The sequence below is a fragment of the Takifugu flavidus genome, chromosome 2, assembly GCF_003711565.1.
Source record: "Takifugu flavidus isolate HTHZ2018 chromosome 2, ASM371156v2, whole genome shotgun sequence".
NCBI classification, from domain to species: domain Eukaryota; kingdom Metazoa; phylum Chordata; class Actinopteri; order Tetraodontiformes; family Tetraodontidae; genus Takifugu; species Takifugu flavidus.
In genome coordinates, this window is record NC_079521.1 from 12,229,947 (window position 1) to 12,243,287 (window position 13,341).

The following is a 13,341-nucleotide window of genomic DNA, read 5'->3' on the forward strand; positions in this document are numbered from 1 at the left end:
GTTAAATTTGCACCATTCAGGGTCAAGTCAAAAACCAAAGCAAGCAGTAATCCAGCATCAGATATTTGTACAGCGATGCTGCAGCTCAGAGCACCGTGAGGTCTGGTGCAACATCAACAACTTCCTGTTGATGTAAGAACGAGGATGGGCCACGTGTGATGAGACAAAACAATCAGGCGGGCAGTAAATAAAAACAATAAACGCTCTTGGCCGGAGTTCAACCATGCTGTGAAACACCTGGGCCTTGAACCATCTCGCTGTGGGTGAGGAGCATCACAAATCCAACATCAGCCCGGATCAGATGTTTTCAGACGGCAACAAACCTGGCGTCATGTTTAGCCTTGTATGCTAACCGTTGTTTCCCTCCTCTGGGACTGAGCACGACACAGGGAGATGGTTCCATTGCAGGGACGCTCCCCCCTCATTCCTGCTCAGCTACTCGTCCTCCCCCTCTCTTTCTTCCTCTCTTCTTCCTTTATGTCCTCCTCCAGTGCTTGCGGGATAACATACCGCCTGCTTCTTGTTTGGATAAGTTAATGCCGAGATGTCAGTCTCCATTCTGATGTATACCACCTGCCTTGGCCTCCAGCTGACCTCGTACTCCAGCTCCCACCACAGAGACATTCCAGGGCTTTTCTGGGTCTGTGTTTACACTACAACAGATCGCCCTGTTCTACCTCTCTGAGTCAGCACGGTGGACAGAGGTGACTTTTAGTCATCCCAATATTCTTCACAGAGAGCCGGCAAAGGTGGAGTGCAGTGGAGTGCCCCCCCCCCCCCCAACTTTTTAAGATCTACAGAATCATCTGGGTTTCAGCGTCTGGGCAGCTCCGCTCGCTCAGATAGCAACATCCTCCCACTCAGAGCTGGGGGAGCTCGTGTGAACGCCATGATCTCACTGCGTCTGCTGCTCCAATGAGCTGGAGCTGTTGATTTACGCTTTAAGTCCATGTAAGATCAGGTCTGAAAGACTGACGTCAAATGAAAAGGTTTTGGTTTCAGGAGGATGGCCAAGTCTTTATCTTGGAAGAGACCCAAATACTTTGTTTTTTAACGGGCCAACGTCATCGACAGAGGCTACTAATAGGAACTTGGCCCTGAAAACTGCTTTGTTTGGGTGGCTTTTCTTTTTATATTAAGGCAGTTGAAGGGTGGCGTGCGGTCAAGACGAGCACCAAACGTGCATTACAAATGGTGGCGTGATTGCATCACAAGACGAAAACGAAAACAGAAACTGGTTCCACTGTTTTTGGATCAAACCCGTGTTTTTCCTGCTGCAGCATAGTTAGAAACGGCTGCAGGAACCGTGCAAAGACGCTTCTGAGAAAAATCAGAGCCAAAATGCTGTAAATTTGATCGTTTGATTATAAAGGATCCCCGATGTTGATGTAGTGGCCGGTCTATCTGGTTAAAAGTACAACATCAAACGTATTCAGGCAACCTTTCAGCAGCCGTGTATCCAACAGCTGGTTTCAATCCAGTGGTGACCACCTACGTCGCCTTTAGCAGTGACACAAAGATAAAGTAGTTGCTGTCACACTCACCACCTGTTTTCTTTAGTGTCAACAAAACTCAACATCTTTAAATCTGCATCTGCAAAAGCATACGAGCATACAAGGTAATGACCTCGTGATTCGTTTGCCATGAGTCTTAACTGATAAACAATGTCGCCCCCCAGTGGTCGGTAGAACAAACAGCACACTGTGCATCAAAGATGGAGGGCGCCAGCGCCTGGTTCTGAAACACAAGATGCTGCTCTTTAAACAAGCCAAAGAGGACAGGATAAGAACCTCACGATCCCATTACTGGAGCGACTTCCACGGGTATAATCACAATCTTTCTGTATCGTCTCTGTTAACTACAATTACAAATGAGTATGTAACTTTTGGAGGCCAAGGCCATAACATGCCAGCATAATTTAGTGTGATTACCATCCTATGCTATTTTTCCTTTTTTTGAAAAGTTCTTGTTTTTAATGGTGTGATAAGAACTGAAAACATATCCAAAGCTTTCCAAACTTTTAATGTAAAAGACAAAACAATACACAATGTGGTGGCGTGAGAGGGGGAATAAATCTGCTCATTTATCCTTCTCCTTCTGCTCCTTCTCCTTTTTGTCTTTTTCAGCCTTGGCCTCCTCGGCCTCGTGACGCTTGATGAGCTCCTCCACTTCTTTCTGTTTCAGCACTTTGATTTTTGTTTTCCCATCTTCTCGTGTCAGGGTGGCAATTTCCACTGTCAAGACGACACGGCGTGATTAGCGTTAGGGAGAATTATAATGATGGTGGACAATGTAACAATGACTAGCCTCACCTTTCTCTGCTGACAGCTTGCTAACATCCATGGTTTTGTTGAGGACTTTGACAGCCAAAGCCAGTGCAGACAACAGCGTCATCTCTCCTTCTTTGTAGTCCTGCTTCAACATGGACACGGCAGCCTGAGGGCCAGGAGTCAGAGCATTAAAGACCAAGAACAGAAAACCACCAGGATGTAGGCAGACACAATGACAGCCTTTTTGGACTATTATAAGTCCAACTGCTCTTCAAGAATCTAGAACTGACTGTCAATCCAGACTTACAGCGCTATTGTTGCCGATACAAGTTGCCTTCCAGCCTCCGTAGTTGCCACTGGGGTCGCTCTGATACAGCTGGAAACCATAATGTTTGTCCCAGCCCATGTAGAGCAGGGAAACACCAAATGGTCTCTTCCCTGTCAGGATGCACCAAAAACAAATAGAAAATGTGACCTTAATTCCAAACATGAGACTATTGGGTGGATGAGGAGCTCCATACCTCCAAACTGAGTGTAGGCCTGCTTGATGTCACATAAAGCAGTCACCAGCTGCTCACAGGGAATCGGCTCCTGGTACTGGAGTAAATATCTGAAGAAGAAAAAAAAAAGAGGCTATAATACAAACCAAAGAAAAAAACTTTGTTGGGAGAGTGCACACCTCCGCCATTTCCCCCATATTGTGACTTATACCTGCAAAATATAGCATATAAACCATCTAAAGGCAGTAATAATACCAGGTTACCTAACAGTAGATCCTTTGTGATCAAAGCCCTTTAGCCTTGACCGTTCTTCCCTGAAACTCACCTCTGTGCAATTAGCCGCAGTTCATTTGTCAGGACATTTGCGTCTGATGTGATCCCAGCAACGCTGCACGCCATGTCACTGGAAGACACCCGCACACGCTCGTGACCACGGTGCCACCACACAAAAAGGTAACTTTGGACTGTCAAATTAATCAGCTCGCTCACTCGTTGAGCTTGTAGATCTTCTCAGAGAAGAAAACCTCGTCAAGCAGTTTGTGGATGTTGCGCCTCTCCGCTGCCAACAGGACTCCATCGTTTGCTAGAATCCCCAGACATGTTCCAGCATGACCGATGGCTTCCATGGCATACTCCACCTGATACAGGCGTCCTGCACATATAAACCACAGATAAAGCTAAATAAACCTGACTTACAAATGCAAACCAAACAGGACCTTTTTTTATGTAAATAAGTGTTAAATAAGTAGCTTAATGGAATTTGCCTTCCATTTAGCCTCCTAACAGGAGGTATGAAATGAGTCAAGTAAAAGCAAACCTGAATAGAACTGTAAATGTGGGTCCAGACCACAACACAAAGATCAACTATTACATTGGATATCAGCTTTATTGTCCGTGCACATGCCTCTGGAATCAGGCGACCGAAATTAAGAAAAGAAACTCATCTGCCGTAACATTGTCTCACAATGCCGTGACCCGGATTCGAACCGGGGTTGTTGCGGCCACAACGCAAAGTACTGACCACTATACGATCACGGCGAGCTACGATGAGCTGGTGGCCGTGGCCGTATCATACCCTCACACCATACACTCATATACTGCAAACACACCATATACTGCAGACATATACACCAATATATAAGCACTTATTAGTAGCACATACGGCTAAACACTTACCCTCGGGGGAAAATATGGTTGTTCTGGAATCGTATCTGCGAGACTACAACAGAGAAAACAGGATAGTGCCGTGTATTGGAAATAATATGTAAATATATTGTAATAGTATAGTATATATTGATAACAAAAATGACAACGATTTACCATTTTTCACGCCACCGATGTGCTTCTATGGAAAGAAAGAGCAATAAGTCAAACAACTGACACTAAAACGATTCAGCCCATTTGCCTCCAATCATATGATGTTTCAACAGGTAGGAATATAATCCCCCATTTCATTAATCTTAAAGCATATCGATTCTTGCAATCCATTTTATGGACATACTTTACCTAACTAGGTCTCAGCTAGCTAGGCTAACTGCTGCCCATCATAATGAATCGGCAATATCTCGGCGTGCTAGTTCGGCTAGCAGGCTACCTAGCCGATTCTTACGACTGCAAACATCCATAGAATACATGTGATCTACATTTGTGTTAAAGTGCGACATCAAAGCCGTAACGAGTAGATATTTAAGATTACCTTCCAGAAAACACGGGGAAGTGTTTTTAGTTTTTCTCAGTTCGCGATGAGAGAGAGAGCCACTACTTTCAGTTTAGTGCTTCCTCAAACACCGGGATCCCTGGAGAGACCAGCGGCTCAGCAGCGCCCCCTATCAGAGGGAGGACCGAGGCACTACGTCTGATGACGGAAACAAACACAGGCTAATACAAATGTAAGGACCATGTCGTAAACCTCACTATGTATCTTCAATTCAGTCAAACGTTCAAACCATCTAGTTAGGAGGCAATAGTCCTTGTTTAGTCGGTTTCACCCGTTGTAAATGATGACAACAGGTAGAAAGGTGAAGCAATAAGCAAAGGCAGCCTGCTTCTGGTTTTGGAAGGTATGGCCACAGACCATTGCTCTTCTCACCCTTTCCTGGGTAAATGACTCAGACTAGGCTTAGAATTCTATAGAACCTGCTCAGGTAGTATCAGAATAAAAACACCAATCACCTGGGGGCCAGATGTTCACAAGCTCGACTTTATCTCCTGGCCCAGGCCCAAGTCGCCTGGTTGGTGCTTGCCAAAGAACTCCAGAGGGCAGACTCAGTACTGGTACCCTGTCGTCTTCACAGACCTACATGTGCCAGGCAGAGGTATGGTGCCTGCTGTTAGGTACTTGGATGACCTACAAGCCATTCCAGCCTTTATGCTGGTGTAGAGTGACAGGAGTGTGTTATTTAACCAGGTAAAAGGCTCATTGAGATTAAAACCTCTTTTTTCAAGAGCGACCTGGCCAGGAGAGCAGCAAAACAAAGTCACACACTAGCACCCCTGGGACATCATCAATTGTTGCAGCCACCTCTCCTGCCAAGTCTCACCTCAATTAAATGCCTGTAGACTTCCGGAGAAATTGTTCTTTCCTCCAGCATCGGCGGTGGGCGGTAGTGAGTCAACTGCAGGTAGAGCGTAGTTAAGATAGAGGGGCAGAAGAAGAAGTGCCGTCGCGTGTCATTGGTTCGCTGTCGTTTAAATGGGAACAGGAAGCTACCTGGTATTCAGGTTGGCGACGAGCTAGCACTCATCGTCCTTATAAGCTATTTTCCACCATAAGCACAACAGTTGGGTGCTATTAGCGCTCATCGTCCTTATAAGCTATTTCCCCCCTATAAACACCACAGTTGGGTGCTATTAAACTTGCCGCCGACATGTCGATTCCACAATGAATATGCAGTAAAGAGCTGTCTCCAGAGGTAAGTGTCTCCAACCATCGGAACGCTAACGCCAGAGACTCGGTGTTAGCCGAGCTTCGAAACCACACGAAGGTATCTTGCAGCTAGCTGCTATTTTCCCCACGTTTCTGTCCAACAAATTTTGCCTTTATCGTTTTATTTATTGCTTCTTTTAAAGTAGAACGCGATTCCAGCAGGCTTCATTCCGGCTTAAGAACAGTGTCCTTTGACCATTACCTATCAGCTAATGGGTATGATTGTTTTTAATCGGAGTTAAACTTTGAATAAGTGCCTTTTATAATTTGCGAGAGCATCTTGTTACTCCCGTCTATCTGACTATAAAACACAATTTCCCTGCACTTTTCCACCCAGTAGCAGTTAAATAACATTGTGATATTGAGCACCATTTTAATATACTTCATTGGACTTCATTTAGTGTCTTCACTGTTAAAAGTCCCATCATTGCTCGGGCTCATTACAAGCCTTGCTGATGATGTTTTTGCTGTCGGGCAGATTCGGTCTGATGAGGGGGGGTCACCAGCGAGCAGGATGCAGCAAAAGAGGAACATCCAGATCATCGAGTGGGAGGACCTCGATAAAAGGAAGTTCTACTCCTTTGGGGTCTTCATGACCATGGCCATCAGGGCCACTGTCTACCCCGCCACACTTATCCGCACTCGCCTGCAGGTGCAGAGGGGCAAGTCGTTGTACAGCGGCACCTTCGACGCCTTCTTCAAGATCCTGCGGACGGAGGGCGTCCGGGGCCTCTATCGCGGCTTCATGGTCAACACATTTACGCTGATCTCAGGCCAGGCTTACATAACCACCTATGAGCTGGTGAGGAAGTACGTCTCCCAGTATTCGGAAAACAACACGGTGAAGTCACTGGTGGCAGGAGGCTCTGCCTCTCTGGTCGCCCAGAGCATCACCGTTCCTATAGATGTTGTTTCCCAGCAGCTGATGATGCAGGGCCAAGGAAAGCACCTCACCAGGTTTAGACTGGACACACAGACTGGAAATAAGAAGTTTTTTGGCCAAACCAGGAACATTATTGCGCAGATCTTTGCCGTTGATGGTTTCCCGGGCTTCTACAGGGGATACGTGGCTTCTTTACTCACCTACATCCCCAACAGTGCCGTCTGGTGGCCTTTCTATCATTTCTATGCTGGTAAGTGGCTCCAACCTTTCCTGTACATTTGCACACCTGTGGGGAGAATTACTGCTATTCTCGGGGGTTAATAAGCATCTTGTACTTTTAATATTGCACAGAGCAACTTTCTAAAATGGCTCCCACCGACTGCCCTCATCTAATCCTGCAAGCCATGGCCGGACCCCTGGCTGCAGCTACAGCCTCCACTGTCACCAACCCGATGGATGTGGTCAGAGCGCGAGTGCAGGTTAGTAGTGAAAGCTGTTGAGGTTTTTCCTGTTCCTCTCCCTTTATCATGTCAGCTGCTGCAACAACAGCTGAGGCAGAGTATTTTAGCAGCAAAAGAGACAAATCTATGCTATTTGTTAGCGTTTTTCAGACCCAAACTTATACAACAACTTGCTACCATTGTGTTAATAGTGAACTGGCCTTTTTTGTAGTTTCTTGATGGTTTTGTCTCATCGAACGGGCTCCTTCAGTCCCGACTGGTGGGAATCTGAAAGAACTCCTCGGCTGTTTAACTCAATACTATTGTTAGTGGTTGTTGGTGCTGGTTTGCATCATTAAAGAGATGTGGGCCCTTAATTCACATGCAACAGCCCGTGGTGAGCAGGCGGGGCCACGCCACCTTCGTGATGCAAATGATCAGTATATCTTCAAGAAACATCAAAAACGTCCCGTCGACCCGTTTTAAGCTGAAGAGTTCTTTGTCCTGGATGACTGGGAACATTAACACTGCGACCTACTCCTGTCTGTCTGGTTTAGGTTGAAGGGAGGACCTCGGTCATCGACACGTTCAGGCAGCTGATCAAAGAGGAGGGTTGTTGGGGATTGACCAAAGGACTGTCGGCTCGCATCATCTCATCCACCCCCACTGCCATCGTCATGGTGGTCGGCTATGAGACGCTTAAAAAACTCAGTCTGCGTCCGGAGCTGGTGGACTCAAGACACTGGTAAAGACAGAGAGTCGGCGGACCATGTGCCATTTTAGCCCTCAAACTGGACTTCTTGTTTAAACAGCTGAAGGACTTGAGATGCCAGAGGCATGAGACATATTTGTGCTTTAGTTACCCGTTAGTTTCTGACATGAGTTCCAAAGCTCACATTTTTGAAGGTGGCGGCCATGTTTTAACACTGGAAGATGCAAAACAAGCAACTCCAACTTTTTTAAATGACCTCCTTTGTTTTGGGTTCCTGTGTCGGCGTTGACGGGTCGAATTGTTTTATTAAATGTGAGGGAAGCAAAAGTGAGTTGAACATCCAGGATTTCCTCTCAGAACGTTATTAAATGGGGCAATAAGCGATGGTTAGCATCGGTTACGGCAGTTTTCAGCATCTCTGACACCAACATGGTGTCAAACAGATGTTCTAATTTTATTTCCTTTTTAAGAATGATTCGGTTTGGCCTTTTACCTCCATTTACATATGCAAGTTGTTACAGCTGAGCAGTCGGAGTATAAACACTCCAGTTGGTATCGACTGGGTTCAGTTTCTGTGCCACGAGTGGAGCCTGGCGCTGCTCTTTGAAGCTAACAGCAGTTGTACCAGACTGCAGTCATGGCAGAGAACAGTTTAGAGGCATCTGCTGTATCCACACTGTGAAGCATTCAGTTCGTTTCCTTCATGGACCAGATGGATTCGATCCAGACACCAGGAAGAGATCGAGGAAATGTCATGAGGTACTGGTCTGATCTGGGAGCCTGTAACGTTTGTCCCTGGTCCTACAGATGCAGTTTAACCTCGAGTTTGGTGTCTGTACGCTCGGCGTTCTGCGTTGTTCCTCCTGCAGTTTAGATGTTGCCTCTTGGTTTGATCAAAGCAAACCAGAGGTTAGAATGTGTATTTTGTTGGCTGTGAACACTCGTCCTCTGCAGCATAACTGCACAACTAAAGTGACTAAAAATGTCGAGCCCACACAGCTGCTGACGATTGGCTGGTTTGACGTCATAGTAACCAAAACTGAGCTGTGAGGCAGAAGGGGTGTGAAATAATCATTTATCCTGTTTCCTGGTGAATGTTGCAGTGCAATATTGTGATTCTAGAGTTCCTGTAAACTAATGTGTCTAAATGGAAAATATAATTTATGAAGCTTTTATAAATCTGACCAGAGGTGAATCGCCCAGTCTGTTTGGGTTTGTTTGGTTTTTTGTTTGGTGAACTGTGAAAGCATAACATCAGTTTCTTTTATCTTTAAAAAATGTTTCTGTGACCTTTAGGAAGTAATTTCGTTGAGTTTTCCTAAATTCTAAATGAAGCCATAAATGAAATGATGCAGATACCCCCTTAATCAGAATGTGTGGATCACCTGAATTCTGTAATTCTATTAAGATCAATGTGTTTCTCAAACATTTGTCATTTGGTTGTCGTCCAAGCGCATCCATCTGTCAATAAAGAAATTCAAGTGTTCGAATCACATTTGAGTTCATGAATTATGCAGATGTTGAGCAACCAGTGAAGCGCCTGATCAAAACAGAATCAAGGTAAACCGGTTAGACTGGTATTTGCAGTGAATCCAGTTCAAGATTTGGGGAAAAAACGGATCCAATTTCATCAAGTCAGTTATTTCGAATTTATTTTCAGTTCAATTTAGTGCAGTGTCGCCCCCTGGTGGTAAAACGTCGATATTGTTATTTTTTATTCTGCATTATTCACATATAAAATGTTTCTAAACGTGTAACACGCATGTAAAGCCCAATACATATGTGTGCTTATCACTTAATGTTTCCTTAATATTGTAATAAATGCAGGGCGCTTGTACCCGTGGCTGAAAGTGTCACATGGACAGCAGAGGTCATGTCAGATGACCGGATGAAAAGCTGCACCGAGGCCACGTCGACCTGCTTCAACCAGACAGTTGTACCTCACAGAGTTAGCTGATCTCAACTTTGAGCCAAATCCCAAATGTTACAGAGTTTATTCAGGTTTCATCTCAACAAATCGAATGTGAGTGAAGGAGGTGCATTTCAAGTCAGGTCTGGTCTGAGAAAGCCATTAAAATACCAGAATGTTCATGCTAGTCGAGTCCAATTTCTCATAAAGAAGCCTAAAGACAGAAGCGGGCAGCTCTGAACTCTCTCTGCTGCTAACGCTCACTCCTCCCTTTAGAAACCAACAGAGATTTACTGATGAATGAGACAAACGAGGAGGGAGAGGGCTCCTTTCAGTGGACCCCCCCGCTGGCTCCCTCTTCGGCTCCATACATTAATCACCATTCGGTGTCCCGAAGGCGGTCGGTCAAAAAGATTGATGAGGTGCCGTCGCAGAGGGAACAACTCCTCCTCGGGGGGGCGCGATGGTGGTCGCTGTGTGGATCAGCATGAAAATTTTAAAGGCATGAGAGAACCCTCCATTTTATTCTTCACATCCATACATCCTAATTTCCTCTTTCCACCCTTTTCACTCACCAGCCCTTCATTTACTTCATGTCTAACTGATTAACACCAGGCTGGAGCTTGAAAGTGTGTCTTGAGCAAAGGTATTTAACATAAAGTTTGGACTCTTCACAGTTTTTAAACAACTAAAAGCAGAGTTTTGAGGATAAGCTTTCTCCTCCACAAGTGAAGCCCTTGATGTTTTAGCTGAAATTACCCTTTAAAAGAAAGTCCCAAACTCTCCCTCTGCACTGGGAGGTGATGGTGGGGGTTTGGCCTGCCCGGGATAACAGGGAGGAGAGAAGGGCCGAGGAAAGGGAGCAGAACGGACAGACGAGGGGGACGCCGACACGCGAGGAACATGCCAAATTTTGAAGGCACCTGGAAAATGAAGAGCAGCCTGAATTTCGAGGAGTTACTCAAAGCTCTGGGTGAGTTCTGGGATTTACTCTTTAGGTGTCTTAATAAACAGATCTGGCGTCCTTTAATCTACACCTGGAACGCAAATAGTGACACTTTTACAGACAAAATAAACGTGATCCAAGATCTGCAATTCCAGGTCTCGTTTCTGGGAATATGTCAGGTTTTGTGCCGACTTTGCCTCACTTTTGAGCGCCGCCGAACGCGTCGGTGGAGCAGTGAAGCGCTCAACGGCTGGTTTTAATTAGAGGACCTGATGAGCTCACGCGTCGCTGCTGCGTCCGATTCAAGAACTCCAAGGACGGATGGATGGGAACGGGCTGGAACGCTGTTTGATCTGCCGGAATCTTGAACGCGTGTTCAGACCGTGATTAAGGGCTATAAACACTCATCAGCTCCAGCGTTCCTCCCCTCTCTCCAGCTTCTCTGCAGCATCTGCTGATGACAACTGCAGCTGCTGCAGGAAGATCCGTCAGTTGGAGGAAAAAAAAGAGAGATTACAACCAGGTTTGTCTGCTGGGAAAAGTCAAGTCTGAAATCTGAAACTGGATAAAGGAGACAAACACCGATACTGACTCACAGACGGCCGAGGCCACAAGCGACTGGTCACCAGACAACAGGCCTGTAGCCCTACATGACCACCTGTGTGTGTGTGTGTGTGTGTGTGTGTGTGTGTGTGTGTGTGTGTGTGTGTGTGTGTGTGTGTGCATTCTCAGGCGTCAACACCATGTTGAGAAAGATGGCGGTAGTGGCTGCGTCGAAACCCCACGTGGAGATCCAACAGAACGGCGAGCACTTCCACATTAAAACCTCCACCTCCCTCCGCACCACTGAGATCGACTTCACCATCGGAGAGGAGTTCGACGAGGAGACCGTGGACGGCAGAAAGTGTAAGGTAACGGCGGGAGAGCGACGGCCGATTTCCATTGTGTTACTATGGTCATCGGACTGTTGTTATTTAAACAATCCTCTATTTCCTCCAGAGTTTGGCCACCTGGGAAACGGGAAACAAGATTTACTGCAAACAGACTTTACTGAGCGGCGACGGCCCCAAGACCTTCTGGAGCCGAGAACTGAAAGGGGAAGAACTTGAACTGGTGAGCGGTGTTTGGCCTTTAAATCAAAACAAAGATCATTAATCCCTGTTCTAGAGCAGCATCGATGGGGTGTGTGTGGGAAAGCGAATGCTCCTCCTCCATCGGCTGGAGGACGTTCTTCAGCCTTATCTCAGGTCTCTCAGCACATCACAGAACAGATGTCCGAACATCCTGCAGGAATCTGTCTCTGCCAGAAACAAAATAAGGGATTATGTGAAGGGAGGGTGAGGCCTGTTAGCATCAGAACCACTGAGCCGCGTTAAAGGAACTATGGAGATCAAAAAGAATCTTTAAACTTTGTCCACAAAGAAAACCACTTTGAAGATGATGATGCTTGTTAGCTTCGCGCAAAGAAAACAGAGTAATAAAAACCTGCGAATCGACTCAACGTCGGCCATCGAGCGCTCCGTCTCAACAGACTGACATTAGCATCTCGCCGTCGTGCCTTCGCCATTAACCCCCAATGCTCTAGCGTCTGTCAGCAACACCTCCAGGTCCAAGAGCCCGTTGAGCCGAGCAGTTTTCCCATAAACGTCTGCCTGGATTTACCGACCAGATGGGCAACAAAGCCGAGTCCAGCTCTGCTTTGATGAGCTCTGCTCAGACAGTGAGTCACTGCTACTCAGCCAATCAGGCGGCTGTTTGGTGCCGTCGTTTGTACGAGAGCAGCTTTTACAGCAGGAACAAACCCTTGACCGAGGGTTCTTAAACATACGGGCGTGTTCGCTGCTGTAATAGATCCGGCATGTGGAACCGAATCACTGTGAAAACAACTGCTCTTTGTCCAGATCTTCCTACACCCGAGGACGGGAGAGGTCGATATTATCCCCCTCTTCTGTGACACACACCCAAGGGTCTGACTGGGTTAGTGTAATGTAGGGATGACTTTACAGAAAGATAGCAGGAAGTGATGTCATGAAGAGTGTCTACACCTTTAATATTCATAATTAGGGCATCAGTGGAGGAGAGGGTGTCCTTGAGTAAGACACCAAAGCCCAGATTTGGCTCCAAAGCCACGTCTGGGTCAGACGGCTCCAGGCTCTTAGGGTGGGATGTGGAGCCTGATGAAGCCCACTGGCTTCCTCACCCGCCCCCGATCCAGAGCGCCTGAGGGCTCGGACCGGTTTCAGTGGCACCCCTGCTGTTGGTGGGCAGCTGTGTCAATTTACGATTTAATCAGCCAATATTGAGAAAATGAATATTAATTAGTGGCACAAAACATTACCAGAGCAGCAGAAATAACCAGGACTTCCACTGAATTCACCGGTAATAGAAGTATAAACGCTCTGCTGGCTGCACCGGCACCACTGGACCAGAGAAACAGCACAGCTGGAGGATAAACAGATAAACCAGATCCCAGTTTACTGCTTCAAAGTGCCTCCGAACAGTCTGTCACAGTCACAGGACGGGTACCTGAACGGGGCTGTGCTGGATAAAAACACCTCCGCCCCGATCAATCTCTTTCAGATCTTCGGAGCCGACGAGGTCGTGTGTACGAGGATCTACGTGCGGGCATAGACGACCTCCACGACCTTCAGAGTTCAGATGTTGCTTTGCATATTGGATAATTCCCTTTATTCCTGTAGAGAATTTTGGATATTAAAGAATAAAAACTGCCCTGTTCACCTGTTATATAATTTAA

The 13,341-nt window shown here is 46.4% G+C and overlaps 3 protein-coding genes, 1 long non-coding RNA gene and 1 other non-coding gene across 9 annotated transcripts; 2 read left to right on the top strand and 3 right to left on the bottom strand.

Moving 5' to 3' along the window:
* Positions 1 to 2,007: 2,007 nt before the first annotated feature.
* psma4 (proteasome 20S subunit alpha 4) lies at positions 2,008 to 4,601 on the bottom strand. Its single transcript, XM_057013326.1, has 9 exons — positions 4,467 to 4,601; positions 4,091 to 4,115; positions 3,947 to 3,989; positions 3,260 to 3,422; positions 3,096 to 3,173; positions 2,792 to 2,880; positions 2,578 to 2,708; positions 2,313 to 2,436; positions 2,008 to 2,234 (listed from the first exon to the last, which is right to left on the bottom strand). The coding sequence occupies exons 2-9, from the start codon at positions 4,091 to 4,093 to the stop codon at positions 2,080 to 2,082; spliced, it is 786 nt and encodes a 261-aa protein (XP_056869306.1). The 5' UTR covers positions 4,094 to 4,115; positions 4,467 to 4,601; the 3' UTR covers positions 2,008 to 2,079.
* Positions 3,737 to 3,808, bottom strand: trnah-gug (transfer RNA histidin (anticodon GUG)). Its single transcript has one exon. It is a non-coding gene; the product is annotated as a tRNA-His (tRNA).
* Positions 4,602 to 5,442: 841 nt separating the features above from the next.
* LOC130513974 (solute carrier family 25 member 44-like) lies at positions 5,443 to 9,224 on the top strand. Of its 2 annotated transcripts, XM_057013317.1 has the most exons (5): positions 5,468 to 5,538; positions 5,598 to 5,682; positions 6,175 to 6,829; positions 6,931 to 7,058; positions 7,577 to 9,224. In XM_057013317.1, the coding sequence occupies exons 3-5, from the start codon at positions 6,211 to 6,213 to the stop codon at positions 7,766 to 7,768; spliced, it is 939 nt and encodes a 312-aa protein (XP_056869297.1). In that variant the 5' UTR covers positions 5,468 to 5,538; positions 5,598 to 5,682; positions 6,175 to 6,210; the 3' UTR covers positions 7,769 to 9,224. The 2 variants fall into 2 exon arrangements, with proteins under 2 accessions (XP_056869288.1, XP_056869297.1); XM_057013308.1 differs by having other exon boundaries at positions 5,443 to 5,682.
* Positions 9,225 to 9,366: 142 nt separating this feature from the next.
* Positions 9,367 to 12,825, bottom strand: LOC130514019 (uncharacterized). Its single transcript, XR_008946888.1, has 2 exons — positions 12,072 to 12,825; positions 9,367 to 11,886 (listed from the first exon to the last, which is right to left on the bottom strand). It is a non-coding gene; the product is annotated as an uncharacterized LOC130514019 (long non-coding RNA).
* Positions 10,486 to 13,341, top strand: LOC130514000 (cellular retinoic acid-binding protein 1-like). 4 transcript variants are annotated; one of them, XM_057013337.1, is made up of 4 exons: positions 10,486 to 10,613; positions 11,319 to 11,497; positions 11,586 to 11,699; positions 13,167 to 13,341. In XM_057013337.1, the coding sequence occupies exons 1-4, from the start codon at positions 10,544 to 10,546 to the stop codon at positions 13,215 to 13,217; spliced, it is 414 nt and encodes a 137-aa protein (XP_056869317.1). In that variant the 5' UTR covers positions 10,486 to 10,543; the 3' UTR covers positions 13,218 to 13,341. The 4 variants fall into 4 exon arrangements, with proteins under 4 accessions (XP_056869317.1, XP_056869325.1, XP_056869342.1 ...); XM_057013345.1 differs by lacking the exon at positions 10,486 to 10,613 and adding an exon at positions 10,842 to 11,109; XM_057013362.1 differs by lacking the exon at positions 10,486 to 10,613 and adding an exon at positions 11,121 to 11,274.